Source organism: Microcaecilia unicolor, chromosome 14 (assembly GCF_901765095.1).
Source record: "Microcaecilia unicolor chromosome 14, aMicUni1.1, whole genome shotgun sequence".
In the NCBI taxonomy this organism is placed as follows: domain Eukaryota; kingdom Metazoa; phylum Chordata; class Amphibia; order Gymnophiona; family Siphonopidae; genus Microcaecilia; species Microcaecilia unicolor.
Window position 1 is genome coordinate 13,787,083 of NC_044044.1, and position 15,458 is coordinate 13,802,540.

Here is a 15,458-nt window from a genome sequence, read left to right on the forward strand (position 1 = left end):
CCTTTTTTTTTCTGTGTGTTTAATGAGATTGCAAGTAATACAGTTATGATCTTGTATAGTAGTTTATATGGTACATGGTAAACAGGAACAGGAAACGGTATTTAATTAGTTGTGATAAACCTCACAAAATGAAATCTGTATTTTAATTAGCTGTTTGTCAGTGGCTTGAGTATGTTATATGCCTGCATTATGATGGTTGGTCTTGAGTGTATGAACTTTCCTAACAATTATGGATTTCCACTGTTTATAGGTTTTATGTATTGTTTGTATTTTTTTTTATTGCTATATTGTAAACAATTTTGGTTTGACTACATGGAAAATGGTATATCAAATAAAATAAACGATAAATAGAGTGCTCCAAATAAATATTTTTGATACAAAAGATTAGCAAAAACTTAAGGGCCTTGTTTACTAAGCAGCGTTATAGGCGCATTAATGTTTTTAATGCGTGTTAGCCATGTACGTGCCTACAATCTCACTATAGGCACCTACATGTTTAGCACGTGCATTAAAAACACTAATGCACCTTAGAAAACAGGGCCCTAAGTCTGTAAGGACCTCTTTTATCAAGCCATGTTAGTGGCTCCTGGTGAGGTAATGCTTACATAGTAACATAGTAGGTGACGGCAGAAAAAGACCTGTACGGTTCATCCAGTCTGCCCAACAAGATAAACTCATATGTGCTACTTTATACGTATACCTGACCTTGATTTGTATCTACCATTTTCAGGGCACAGACCGTAGAAGTCTGCCCAGTACTAGCTCCGCCTCCCAACCACTGGTGTTGCCACCCAATCTCTGCTAAGCTTCTGAGGATCCATTCCTTCTGAACAGGATTCCTTTATGTTTATCCCACGTATTTTTTGAAATTCGTTACCATTTACATCTCCACCACCTCCCGCGGGAGGGCATTCTACCACCGGTGGGGGGAGGCGGGGCTGGTGGTTGGGAGGTGGGGCTAGTGCTGGGCAGACTTATACGGTCTGTGCCCTGACAATGGCAGATACAAATCATAGTAACATAGTAGATGACGGCAGAAAAAGACCTGCACGGTCCATCTAGTCTGCCCACGATAAACTCATATGTGTATACCTTACCTTGATTTGTACCTGTCTTTTTCAGGGCACAGACCGTATAAGTCTGTCCAGCAGTATTCCCCGCCTCCCAACCACCAGTCCCGCCTAGGTAAGGTAAGGTATACACAAAAAGTAGCACACATGAAATTATCTTGTTGGGCAGACTGGATGGACCGTGCAGGTCTTTTTCTGCCATCATCTACTATGTTACTATATGTTACTATGTTACTATCTAAATGTCAATCATCCAGTGAAGGGAAACAGACCATATCCTGAAAAAGACTACTTTGCTGAAAACACAGAGTACCTCAAATGAATAATGCCAAACAAACAGCTAGGAACAAAACTGATCCTTTAAAGTTCTTCTCGCACTAAGTGAAAACATCATGTATTGGCAGACAAACACTCAGGGCTAAGTGTTTGTTTGCTGATACACAGACCATGTCGGGTCTGATCAATAAAAGTTTGATATGCCCCCACTCTTGAATGCTCTTTTTTGGTCTTTTGCACCTTTGGTTTTCCTCTCCTCTATGCTCAGTTTACAGTAGGGAAATGATATTACAATGTATGAAGTTTATACATTAGAAAATAATTTGAGAAGTGTATTGCTCGACTGTAATTTTTCAGAGCATATAGTCCTCATATTCAGTAACATCAATGCGCTTTTTAATTCTGGATTGTACATCAGGATGGTATAATGTCTGCAGTGTAGACCAGTATGTGGACTCCTTTTCTTATTTTTGTAAGAATCCATATCATACATATGATACAGACGTTCAAATATTTGAAAGGTATTAATCCGCAAACGAATCTTTTCCAGAGATGGGAAGGCGGTAGAACGAGAGGACATGAAATGAGATTGAAGGGGGGCAGACTCAGGAAAAATGTCAGGAAGTATTTTTTCACGGAGAGGGTGGTGGACGCTTGGAATGCCCTCCCGCGGGAGATGGTGGAGATGAAAACGGTAACGGAGTTCAAACATGCGTGGGATATGCATAGAGGAATCCTGTGCAGAAGGAATGGATCCTCAGAAGCTTAGCTGAAATTGGGTGGCGGAGCAGGTGGGGGGAAGAGGGGTTGGTGGTTGGGAGGCGAGGATAGGGGAGGGCAGACTTATACGGTCTGTACCAGAGCCGGTGATGGGTGGCAGGACTGGAGGTTGGGAGGCGGGAAATACTGCTGGGCAGACTTATATGGTCTGTGCCCTGAAAAGGACAGGTACAAATTCAAGGTAAGGTATACACATATGAGTTTGTCTTGGGCAGACTGGATGGACCATGCAGGTCTTTTTCTGCCGTTATCTACTATGTTACTATGAGGCATATTTTCAAAGCACTTTGGGAGGCTAAGTTCCATAGGTTTCTATGGAACTTTGGGAGGCTAAGTGCTTTGAAAATGAGCCTCAGTAAGTATGTTACTTGTTCCTGATCAGTTTGATAACTAAATACAAAACAGGAAACATCTCAGTGCTACTTTCTCTTGTTTCTTGTGCACAGTTTGGGTAAGCATGAAACGCTGGTTATCATGATTTTTATTTTACATGTTCTCACAAAGTTCCTGTTACAGAGGATATTTAGCTACATTTGCATTGACTTGGAAACCTAAATATGTTATCCTTACTTGTTGAGAACCCCTTGTTAAAATGATCTTGTTGGGCAGACTGGGTGGACCGTGCAGGTCTTTTTCTGCCGTCATCATCTACTATGTTAAAATGATCTCCCAATTGTCAGCCTGTGCTTGCAGTTCCTGGGACTGGAAGGTAATAATCTCCTATGGGCTGAGCAGAGATCTGCTGACTGCAATTTCTGACAGTCCCCTGTGGGCCTCATTGGTTCACATTCACACTAGGTGATAAGTTTCTGATGCAATTTTGGTTTTGGCCAAAAGTGTTCAGAGAATTTCAGTAGCAGTTTCAGCTGAAACTTTAAAAAAGCAGCTTCAGTTGGCCTGTACTCTGGAGCTCACTAACCTCTTCGTTTAAAGAAGTAACACCTCTTGGTGGAATCTTTCCTGGAAGCCGACAGGATTTTGGAGACACTCTCAGGCAGTTGAAGGGATGAAAATTCTACGCTCTCAGCATCTAAGCCGCGAGGGCCAGAGAGTGGAGGATGGGATGCAAAAGATACTTTTTGTTCAAGGTGATGAGGGCTGGAAAACAATTTCCAAGGTTATATGGAGGATAGCTCCAGAAGACGAGTTAACCTTATCTGTCTCGACCAATATGGCATAATGAGGATCATGGTTCCCTGGTCCTGCTTGAGTTTCAACAAAGTCTTTCCGACCAGAATGATGGGAGGATATGCATACAGCAGGCCTTTCCCCCAATCCAGGAGAAAGGCATTTGACGCTAGTCTGCCATGTGATCCGAGTCTGGATATTGTGTTGGCGAGATGAGTGGCAAAGAAATCCACTGAGGGCATCATCCACTCTGAAGATCTTCCGGGCAACTTCCATGTTGAGAGTCCACTTATGCGGTTGCATTATCCTGCTCAGTCCTTCTGCCAGACTGTTGTCCTTGCCTGACAGGCATTTGGCACTAATATCTGGAGGCCCATTACCACATCCTGCTTCCTGACATAAGAAGTAGGCACATCCCCCTCTGCTTGTTGACATAGTATATGGCAACCTGAATGCCTGTTTGGATTAGAACAGTTTGGTTCAATCACCCATTTCTGAAAGCCTCTACAGCATTCCAAATTGCTTGTAGCTCTAGAAGATTGATGTGAGCAGACCAACATTCCTGGGTGTGAAGCCCATCTACATAGGCACCCCATTCCAGGTTGGATGCATCTGTGGTCAGGATTTTCTGGGGAGGAGGAATTTCAAATGGAAGTCCTAGAGTCAAATTGCTCCGAATCGTCCACCAGAAAAGTGACTGTACTAGTTCTGGGGTGACTGGGAAGACATTCAGCAGATTTCCTGTGGCATAGTACCACTGGGAAGCTAGGGTCCATTAGGCACCTCACAAATGGAGGTGTGCCATAGGTCTGTATTGAGATTGATAGGCCACATGGCCTCTACAGAGCATGTCAGACCAATGGCACACCTCCATTTGTGAGGTGCCTAATGGACCCTAGCTTCCTAGTGGTACTATGCCACAGAAAATCTGCTGGATGTCTTCCCAGTGATGAAGAGTAGGTCTAATTGCTCCTCTTCTATCCATGATCTCACAATTTCTGCCTTATTTACTATTGAGCGTGTATTTGTATACCTTATTAGTATTGGAATGTCCAAGTCTGTTTTACTGCCATCACATTTGATATTTATCAAGTGGCATCTAATATTGTCGTATCCCTGTTTATGCCATTTAGAAATTTCTCTTTTTCCTGAGGGATCTAGGTGTCTATGAGATGAGGTATTGGTATTGGTTCTATCTAGAAGATTATATTCTTTTCCCAGAATGGGGGTAGCTTCTCTCACATGGGATTAGGGGTATTGCTGATCTATGTTGTGGTCCTTGGACCCAAGCCCCTACATTTACCAGCCAAGTGATTATTAGTAGATAAGCAACATGCCTCTGCAGGGGTGCCATCATTAGTTTATTTATTGCATTTGTATCCCACATTTTCCCACCTATTTGCGAATGGTGGTTTGGCGGGAGTGGAAGTTGACTGTAGGGATTTGGAGTCTGACCCATATCCTGCTAGACCAGTCCAGACCAATAGGATATTAAAAAAAAGGCAATACTTTACTGTGAGGGGAAGATAAGGCCCCCTGTAACATGGCTGTGTCAAAGGAAGCATCACCCCTGGCTAGAATATCAATCTTATAGTGCTTCACAAAGGAATGCAGTGATGACCATGCCCTGCCTTGCAAATGTCCTCTGGCATGACTGCCTGAGTCTCCTCGCAGGAAGTCACCTGAGTTTGAGTGGAATGCATGTGTAACCTAAATGACACAACCTTCCAAAGAAGAATGTAATCTGACTAAATGGCCATCTTAATCCAACGCAGTTTAGAAGAAGCTCCTTTATGTGGCCCTTAAAATAATATGAAGAGTCTGGTGGACCTCCAGAAGAAATTTGTAATATCCAGATAACACAGCAGTAATCTGCGGACATCCAATCTATAGAACCATCCTCTCTGTTACAGTTGGAGTTCCTTTCGCTTTCTTTTAATCATTGATTTTATCTTATTAACCACTTTGAGTGGAGGAATAGCCTAATGCTTAGTGCAGCTGCTTTAATTCTGGTGACCTGGGTTTGATTCCCACTATAGCTCCTGGTGACCTTGGGCACTTAACCCTCCATTGACCCAGGTACAAAAACAGATTGTGAGCTCGCTAAGAGACATAGAAAGTACCTGTAGCACTACAGAAATGATTAGTAGTAGTATTTTATGAAAGGTGGTATATTAAATCAACAATAAACTAAACTTTTGAGATTCTGAATGTCACTTTTGTGAAAAGGCTGGGAGAAATGCCACCCAATTCACATGGAAGGGAGAAACCACTTAGGCAAGAATGATGAAATTGTATGAAGGGAGACAACATTGTCAGTAAAGGCCAAGAAAGGATCGCTACAGGACAGGACACTCATCTGGCTGAACAAATGGTGACCAGTAATACTACCTTTAGGGTGAGATCCTTCAAGGAAGCCCATTTTAAAAACTTAAACAATGGATCCACTAAGGCACTGTGGACCAGGTTAAGACTCCACTGTAGTAGTACCACCCAGAGTGGAGTCTGAATGTGCTTCACTCTATGACGCCCCCCCCCCCCCCCCACACACACACAGCATTCACCTGCACCACCAAGGACATTCCTTGGACTCTGCTCTTGAAACAAGAAAGAGATACCACCTGAATCTCAGAGAGTTCAGTGCCAAACCTTGCTCTAACTCCCTCTGCAAAAATGACAGAATAGATGACAACTTTGCTTGCTAAGCTTCTGAACTAGGTTGAAATAATGAGAGCCTTGTTGCAGCTTTTTGGCAGGAGTTGGAATCCCAAATCAAGAATGAGCTGGCTGGGCAAGACCTCCCTACTACATTGGATGACCTTATTGGTCTCTGTAATATGATAGATATCCAGTTCCAGGAGCGAACTTGGGAACAGCGCTCCTGGGAGAAGACATCTTTGAAGGTGCTTAGCTATCTGTATAACCACGTACTCCTAGTCAAAGGGAGGGCCCCACCCTGTACTCCTAGTCAAAGGGAGGGCCCCCCACCCCATGAAAAATCCACGCAGATGGCTCGCTCTCCTATTTCTGTTCAGGAGAAACAGAGAAGTCAGAACTTGAATTCCTCTACTGTGGGGAAAAAGGACACAATGCACTTAAGTGCCCCAACAAGTCAGGGTCTTGAAGCCTAGCCCTGGCCAAAGGAGCAGCACCGGATCTGCCCCCCCCCCCCCCCCTCCTGGGGCTTCTACTACTCTGTTTCTAATTCTGGAAATGCGTCGTCTAGATCAAGGAGAGAAAAGTGTCGAGATCCTGGAGCAGGCGGGAACTTCATAAATGAAGCCCTTGTCTGGTGTTTCAAAATTCCTACCCAGGAGTTGTCTAAGACCATTCCGATCTCCTCAGTCTATAGGAACACTCAAGGACATATGAAAACCCAGATGTTTCCAATACGCCTGTACATTGGTGATTATAGGGAAGACATCATTCTATATGTCCTCCAGCCATTCGTGAGGCTCATCATCTTAGGGTTGCCCTGGCTACAGAAAAACAATCCCACTTTAGACCGGGAGAGAGGCAAAATTACTGCCTGGAGTGATACCTGTCATGTTTTTAGATCTTTTTACCATCGCCCCAAATTATTATGTACCAGGCACCCACAATTTGGAGTGATAAAAGACCAAGGCCACGTATGAGAAAAGCTATTTTTATTATTTACCAAATTTAGATACATTCAATAGTTTCTCATGGGAGAGCAGCTCTGCTATACATAAGTACTATCTGAAACTGTCTCTCTGAAGCAATGCCCATTTTCAACTGCCCACATACCCCCACTTCAAAACAGTCACCAACAATGTTTGGATTTTGCAACATCTGCTGTCACCTTAGCCACTGCCGGTCTCCCTGATTTGCCTTGGACCAGTGGGGTTCTGTGCCCTGAGCAACAGATGGAGACACATCCTCTGCATCAGGAGAACAAGGATACTGACCCCATGACTAGAGATGTACCAAAGGAACCTTCTACTTCTTGAAATGTGCCTGAAGAACCAGATCATGGGTGCATGGTCCAGAACACCCCTGATTCCAGGAGGACTTCTGGTTCCGAGAACAGTCCATGGAAGGTTGCTGACTAGTTTTGCTGCTTATCAGAAGATTCCAGTGTACGTATCCTCACAAATCTAAGTCTGGACTGTGAAGAAGGGGGCCCTGTCATGACCACGGTCATAACCTGCCGCACTCTGACTCACCTGTGGTGGGCAGTGGGCATCCGAGGCTCTCCCTGCACCTTTGGTCGGTCCCTCCGGTATGGTGGGCAGCTGCAGCTGCGATGTCTGGTGCTATGCAGTGTTCTGCCGCTTGTGTGGGTTCCCTGGCCACTGCTGCTACTTAAGGGATGGCATTAGCCTCTCCCTTAGGTGCTTGTGTGCCCTGACTCAGCATTTTGGGTCCTGCAGCAGGACACTCTTCCCCAATAACATTACCACCTGAGACTCTTAAAGGGCTCCTGTGTCCTGACTGCTTTGCCTTTGCAACAGGTTGCCTAGTTGGTTCCTGAGCTTGTGTCCTCTTGTCTGCCTTGCCTTCAGCTCTTGCCTTACCTGACCTCCAGCCTGCCTTGTCTCCAGCTCGTCCTGCCTTGTCGCCAACTCCAGCCCTGCCATGCCTCCAGCCCCAGCCCTGCCTGCCTTGTTTCCAAGCCGCTGAGCCTGCCTCACTTGTCTCTAGTCTGAGCTGGCCTAGCCTAGTTCCTTGAAAACAGCAAGGCAAATGATCCGCAAACTCCAAGATGGAAGGACAAAAAAAGCAGATCAATCAAAGAAAATAGTTTATTGAATGACAACCAAATAAACAAATCAGCCCGACACTGGCCATGTTTCGCCCAACAGGGCTGCATCAGGGGCTATAAAAAATAACATAACATTTAAAAACTACAGTTAGAATAATAATAAAGATTATATATAGACTGACAAAATATGTCGCTTTTGGAACCTAACCATTGTACCTCTACCCAGGTAATCTAGACTGTTCCAATTTTTGATTGTCTGCACTCCTTGTACTTCAGATTGTAAGCTCCATTGAGCAGGGACTGTCCTTTGTTTTTTGTACAGCGCTGCGTAACCCTGGTAGCGCTCTAGAAATGTTAAATAGTAGTAGTAGTAGAAAGCTTTCTTTCTGGAGAAGGAGTAGGATCAGAGGGAAGACCACAAGACTCCTCAGAAGAGAAATACCTGGGATCTTGCCCTTCATCCCACGAGGCATCCTCATCGGTATCGGAAGAGTTCCTTAACTGCAGTCCGAAACCGGGCCCGTCTCGATGCTGAGGAACCGTATCCTTGATGGCGATGTCGAAGAGTCAACTCCCATGCCGGCGGCGATGAAGCTCCCTCCAGCGATATCGACAGGGAGTTGACCTGGGTGGCAGCTGAGGCCGATGTCGCAGGCGGCACCAGCGTCAGAGACCTCACTATGGGCGGAGATCCAGCTGCCGCTTCCATCGACGGTACGGAGGGCGCAAGCACCCACGGTACCGGAGCAGACTGACGCAGCAACCCTTCCAGAAGACCTGGAAGAATGGCTCGGATGCACTCGACCAGAGTTGCTGTCGAGTAAGGCTGCGGGGTCGGTGCAGGCATCGGCGGCAGAACCTGTAGAGGTTGAGGAGGCGGTACCGGGCTGCCCGAAGACCGACACCTCTTGAATGGAGGGTGAGCGTTTCTCCCGGCGTCGGTACTTCATGGGTGCCGAATCCTTCAACACCCCGGAGCTCCCGGTACCGTGCTTAGAAGGAAACTGATGACGATGCTTCTTTGCCTTCGCCCGATGCACGTCATCGATACTCCTTGGTATCGACGAGGAGGACGTGGAATCCACACACGTCCTCGGGGTTGGGTCCGAGAGTGGTCGGTCCCGGTGGGCCTGCACAGCAGGAGTCTTCGAGACAGGTGGAGACCCACTCAACGGCTCACTGCTCCCAGCGTGTGATGGTCTCCAGACAGCCATTACCTGCGCTCCTGAAGTCAATGCCATCCCCGGTGCTGATGTCGACGCCGAGGAACCGGACGAAGCTCCAAAAAGTCGGTCCCAAAGAGCATGTCTTGATGCCTGTGCCTGCTTTTTCAAGCTAAGACACAACTTACATGCGTCTGGGCGATGGTCGGGCCCAAGGCACTGAAGTCACCCCGCGTGGGGGTCGGTACCCGAGATTGCCCGGTTGTACAGAGTACACTTCTTGAAGCTGCTGGGAGTCCTTGATTACATGGACGTAAAAATAGCGGCGGCAAGATCAAAATTTGCGATTGTGCCAAAAAAGAGAGCACAAATAAAGAGAAACCGCATACGAAGCGAAAGGAAACTTTTAGAGGGCAAAAAGTAAGAAAATAAAGGATTCTATTTTTTTTTTTAAACTTTAACAAGGCAAGGTAAGAAGAAACGAAGAAACCCGAAGAAAAACCGGATAAAAACTCCGGAAAAAACGGCAGAAGGCTCTCTGAAGTGGAACAGAAGAGACGCAAATCGCTGCCTCTCTTCACTGCGGAAAAAAAGGCAACTGAGCAGATCTCTTTCGCGACAGGAAGGAAGATGGCCACGCAAGCGTGGTGCGCGCACCCCGCACGCCAGAAGGTTCTCTCAAAGCTCTGAAGACTTTTGCTTTGGAAAAGTTCCGTTGTGTGGCCACCGTGGACGCCGACCCAGTTGGGAGAAGCAGTCTGCTTGTCCTCGGAGAAATGTTTTTATTCCACTTTTATTCCATTTTTTAGTTGCATGACACACCACAGGTTTACGCTATTTTCCCTTTGTTTTTCTTTTTTTCACTTGCACATATATATATATTTTTAAACGGTTTTGGTGCGAACCATCATTATGCTATAAGACACCAGCACCAATCTTGCTGGTCTCTTTTCTGCTTGATGATTGAGCTGCTTTGCAGTGCTTCTTAGAGGTATGTGATGTTCTCTCTCTTTTTGCTTTTGTCCTCTGTGGCAGTTATTTTGTTGAGCTGGCTCTTTTTAAGAAACCTCTTTATCACATCATACTCCCCACACTCCTTTATTCCAGGCAGTGTCTTTAGATGATCAATATTTGGTATGTGAGCAACGAACACAATACTTTTTCTTTACAATTAAATAGCATCACCTTAGGCAACAGATAGCCTTCCTTGATTGTTCCACTTTTCATCTTTTTATTGGTACTACCTGTCCGGTTCCATTGTTTTACTTCTGCTTCACAGTTCAACATATTTACTATTTAAGCAATTGGTTTATATATCTATTCATAGTTTTTTTTTGTTTTTCATTCATGGGTGACCTTTTTTTAGTGAGTTTGCTCTTAATTTATACCGTTCATGTGACGGTCTTTTTTTTTTTTCACTGCATCCATTTTTTATTTGGGGTTTTTTTCATACTCTGCATTCGCCTTGGGGAAGTTTGCTGTTTTTATCATTTTTGCATGTCCACACAGTTCAAGATTTTTTTGATGCGTGTTTCTTAGATGTTTTCCAATGATCACGTTTACTTATATAAGTTGTAGGAAAGCTCTTCTGTTAGTAACTGTGGGCTCTGTTTACTAAGGTGCACTAGCGTTTTTAGCACATGCTAATGCTAGAGACACCCATAGAAATATATGGGTGTCTCTAGTGTTAGCGCACACTAATTTTTATTGCACCTACAGCTCAGCTTAGTAAACAGAGCCCTGTGTGAGAGAATACATGCAGCTGGCAGTGGCAAACATCTGAAGCACACTGTTCATTGAAAAGAAGCACAGAAGAACCACACTCCACAATCAAATGCCAAACGAACACCATAGTGGAGACAATGAAAGTAGTAAAAGGTATTTATTGACAATCTTCAAACAACTCAACACAGACGTGTTTCAACTTACAAGGCTTGCATCAGGAGTCTAAAAATATGAATATAAAATATGAGCATCACATGCATAAATGAGCAAGACTACCTTATAAAAACACACAATCACTAGTATAAAACAATCAATAACAAATTTTACAAAAAACATACAAAATGCTCATCTATGTAGATTACACTGGATATGAAAACAGAAGATTATAAATAAAAACTGGTCTTCATATCAATAGATAAACAAATCAAAAGGACCCAAATGTATATCTCTATCATAAATCAAATATACCAAATATTAACAGAATAGTGTGTACGTATATACAGCCAAACATATGTCTACTGATTTAAATAATGTAACAGTCATAGGGCTAGAAGCCTGATTTTGAACACCTCTTGACAGGAGAATTCTGTTATTAGCTGGTTGGTGAACTGCTGGATCGCACCGAGTCTTCTTGCTTTGATAGGCCAATGTGGTGGCGTGTGAACCTCGCCCTGGGAGGTGGGTCTTTTTTTATGGGGCTGTTGGGTTATAGGATGGGGTTTGAGGTGATTATAAAGAACAGATGTTGGTTTATTCTTAAGGTTGTTGTGAACTTGCTATTGATACTGAGTTGGAGGGATGCCACAGGGCATGCCTACCAAAATTTGAAATGGAGGGTGGGGGTAAGATTAATCACTTATAATTGGATGACATTATGTAACATATAGATGCCCTTAAGGTGTTATTTTGTGGACTGTATATGTGATATGGCCAGATGGTTGTATAATGTCTTGGTATTGTTTTGTCATCAATAACAATCATTGAAACATAAATAAAATAACAGTATATATAGATGATCATTTTTGGGGCACTTAAACTTACAAAATTCCATAGGTACCCACATGTAGATGTCCCCCTTCACCCCTTAGGGCTATGGTAGTGTTGTACAGTTGTGGGTTTGCGGGGGGAGGGGGCTCAGCACCCAAGGTAAGGGAGCTATGTACCTGGGAGCAATTTCTGAAGTCCACTGCAGTGCCCCCTAGGGTGCCCGGTTGGTGTCCTGGCATGTTAGGGGGACCAGTGCACTACAAATGCTGGTTCCTCCCACGACCAAATGACTTGGATTTAGTCATTTCTGAGATGGGCGTCCTCGGTTTCCATTATCGCCGAAAATCGGGGACGACCATCTCTAAGGACGACTATCTCTAAGGGCGACATAAATTTTGCGATATGGGCATCCCCGACCGTATTATCGAAACGAAAGATGGACGCCCATCTTGTTTCCATAAAGTGAAGATACATACCTGTAGCAGGTATACTCCGAGGACAGCAGGCTGATTATTCCCACGATTGGGTTGACGTCCACGGCGACTGAGGAAACCGGCAAAATTTTGCAAGCAAAACAAAAATCTTTAGAGAATACTCCGCCGCGCGGGCAGAGCGCACCGCGCATGCGTGAATGGCTTCCCACCCCCGGCACGAGCATGTAATCCCCAGTTTAATAAAAAGCAACCAGAGAACTAGAACAACTCCAAAGGGGAGGTGGGTGGGTTTGTGAGAACAATCAGCCTGCTGTCCTCGGAGAATACCTGCTACAGGTATGTATCTTCACTTTCTCCGAGGACAAGCAGGCTGCTTGTTCTCACGATTGGGGTATCCCTAGCACCCAGGCTCACTCAAAACAATGAACATTGGTCAATTGGGCCTCGCAATGGTGAGGGCATAACAGAGATTGACCTGAAAAGAAACACAACTAAGTGAGAGTGCAGCCTGGAACAGAACAGAAATGGGCCTAGGAGGGTGGAGTTTCTAAACCCTGAAAAGATTCTGCAGCACTGACTGCCCAAACCGACTGTTGCGTCGAGTATCCTGCTGAAGGCAGTAGTAAGATGTGAATGTGTGGACTGATGACCATGTTGCAACCTTGCAAATCTCTTCAATGGAGGCTGACTTTAAGTGAGCCACTGAAGCAGCCATGGCTCTAATTATGAGCCGTGAAATGACCCTCTAAAGACAGCCCCACTTGGGCATAAGTGAAAGAAATGCAATCTGCTAGTCAATTAGAGATTGTGCGTTTTCTGATGGTGACTCCCCTCCTGTTGGGTTCGAAAGAAACAAACAAATGGGCGGACTGTCTGAAGGGCTTCGTCCGCTCCACGTAAAAGGCCAATGCTCTCTAGCAGTCCAAGGTATGCAAACTGCTTTCGCCAGGGCGGGTATGAGGACGGGGAAAGAATGTTGGCAAGACTATTGACTGGTTCAGATGGAACTCCGACACCACCTTCAGCAGGAACTTAGGGTGCGTGCGGAGGACTACTCTGTTGTGATGAAACCTGATATAAGGTGCAAGCACTACCAAGGCCTGAAGCTCACTGACCCTACGAGCTGAAGTAACAGCTACCAAGAAAACAACCTTCCAGGTCAAGTACTTCAGATGGCAGGAAATCAGTGGCTCAAAAGGAGCTTTCATCAGCTGGGTGAGAACGACGTTGAGATCCCACGACACTGATGAAGGTTTGATCGGGAGCTTTGACAAAAGCAAACCTCTCATGAAGTGAACAACTAAAGGCTGTCCAGAGATAGGCTTACCCTCTACACGGCGATGATAAGCACTAATTGCACTAAGGTGAACTGTTACGGAGTTGGTCTTGAGACCAGACTCTGACAAGTGTAGAAGGTACTCAAGCGGAGTGGCCTAGTGGTTAGGATGGTGGACTCTGGTCCTGGGGAACTGAGTTCGATTTCCACTTCAGGCACAGGCAGCTCCTTGTGACTCTGGGCAAGTCACTTAACCCTCCATTGCCCCAGGTACAAATAGGTACCTGTATATGTAAGGCGCATTGAGCCTGCCATAAGTGGGAAAGCGCGGGGTACAAATGTAACAAAAAAAAAGCAAGCAAGACACGGGAGACACCCTCTGAAAGACCCAAGGAGGCGAATTCTAAGCTCACAACATCCAGACCGTGAGAGCCAGAGACTGGAGGTTGGGATGCAGAAGCGACCCCTCGTTCTGGGTGATGAGGGTTGGAAAACACTCCAATCTCCACGGTTCTTCGGAGGACAACTCCAGAAGAAGAGGGAACCAAACCTGACGCAGTCAGAAGGGCGCAATCAGAATCATGGTTCCACAGTCCTGCTTGAATTTCAGCAAAGTCTTCCCTACTAGAGGTATGGGAGGATACGCATACAGAAGGCCTGTTCCCCAATGGAGGAGAATAGCATCTGACGCTAGTCTGTCCTGGGCCTGAAGCCTGGAACAGAACTGAGGGACCTTGTGGTTGATCTGAGTGGCAAAAAGATCCACTGAGGGGGTGCCCCACGCTCGGATGATCTTGCGGATTACTCCCATGTTCAGTGACCACTCGTGAGGTTGCATTATCCTGCTTAGCCTGTCGGCCAGACTGTTGTTTACGCCTGCCAGATAAGTGGCTTTCAGAAACATGCCATGACGGCACGCCCAAAGCCACATCTGGACAGCTTCCTGACACAGAGGGCAAGATCCGGTGCCCCCCTGCTTGTTGGTGTAATACATGGCAACCTGTCTGTCTGAATCAATATGATGTGGTTGGACAGCCGATCTCTGAAAGCCTTTACAGATCACTCGCAATTCCAGGAGGTTGAAGACCTTTTTCCTGAAAGGACCAGGCTCCTTGAGTGTGAAGCCCATCTACATGAGCTCCCCACTCTAGGAGGGATGCATCCTTTGTCAGCACTTTTTGTGGCTGAGGAATTTGGAATGGATGCCCCAAGGTCAGATTGGATCGAATCGACCACCACTGCAGAGAATTCCGGAAGTCGGTGGACAGTTGGATCACATCCTCTAGACTCCCCGCAGCTTGATACCTCTGGGAAGCTAGGGTCCACTGAGCTGATCTCATGTGTAGACGTGCCATGGGAGTCACATAAACTGTGGAGGCCATATGCCCCAGAAGTCTCAACATCTGCCTAGCCGTGATCTGTTGAGACGCTCAAACTATGGACAACAGGGACAGGAGGTTGTCTGCCCTTGTCTCGTGAAGATAAGCTCGAACTGTCATTGTGTTCAACAGGGCTCCAATGAATTCCAACTTTTGCACTGGAATGAGATGGGATTGGGGTAATTGATTACGAACCCCTGTAGTTCTAGCATCTGAATAGTCATTCACATGAACTGCTGAGCGCATGCCTTCGAGGTGCTCTTCACCAGCCAATCGTCGAGGTAAAGGAACACATGCACTCCCAGTCTGCGTAGCGACGCTGCAACTACCACCAGGCGCTTTGTGAATACTCTGGGCACAGACGCCAGACCAAAAGGCAGCACACAGTACTGAAAGTGCTGTGTTTCTAGCCGAAATCAAAGATACTTCCTGTGATCTGGAAGGATCGAGATATGTGTGTAAGCATCCTTTAAGTCCAGAGAGCATAGCCAATCGTTCTCTTGAATCATGGGAA

The 15,458-nt window shown here is 45.6% G+C and overlaps 1 protein-coding gene across 3 annotated transcripts in view; it reads left to right on the forward strand.

Annotated features, from left to right (window-relative positions):
- The window catches only part of EPO (erythropoietin), a 142,852-nt gene that overhangs the window by 37,403 nt on the left and 89,991 nt on the right, over positions 1 to 15,458 (forward strand). The window contains exon 1 of one of the 3 annotated variants that reach the window (XM_030187276.1): positions 10,887 to 11,546. The exons of 1 other annotated variant lie outside the window; for it this stretch is intronic. In XM_030187276.1, coding sequence (XP_030043136.1) covers positions 11,516 to 11,546 — 31 coding nt within the window. In that variant the 5' untranslated portion in view covers positions 10,887 to 11,515. Of the gene's footprint in view, positions 1 to 10,886; positions 11,547 to 15,458 lie in introns of those variants that run through there. One more of the 3 variants, XM_030187275.1, reaches the window with a different exon arrangement.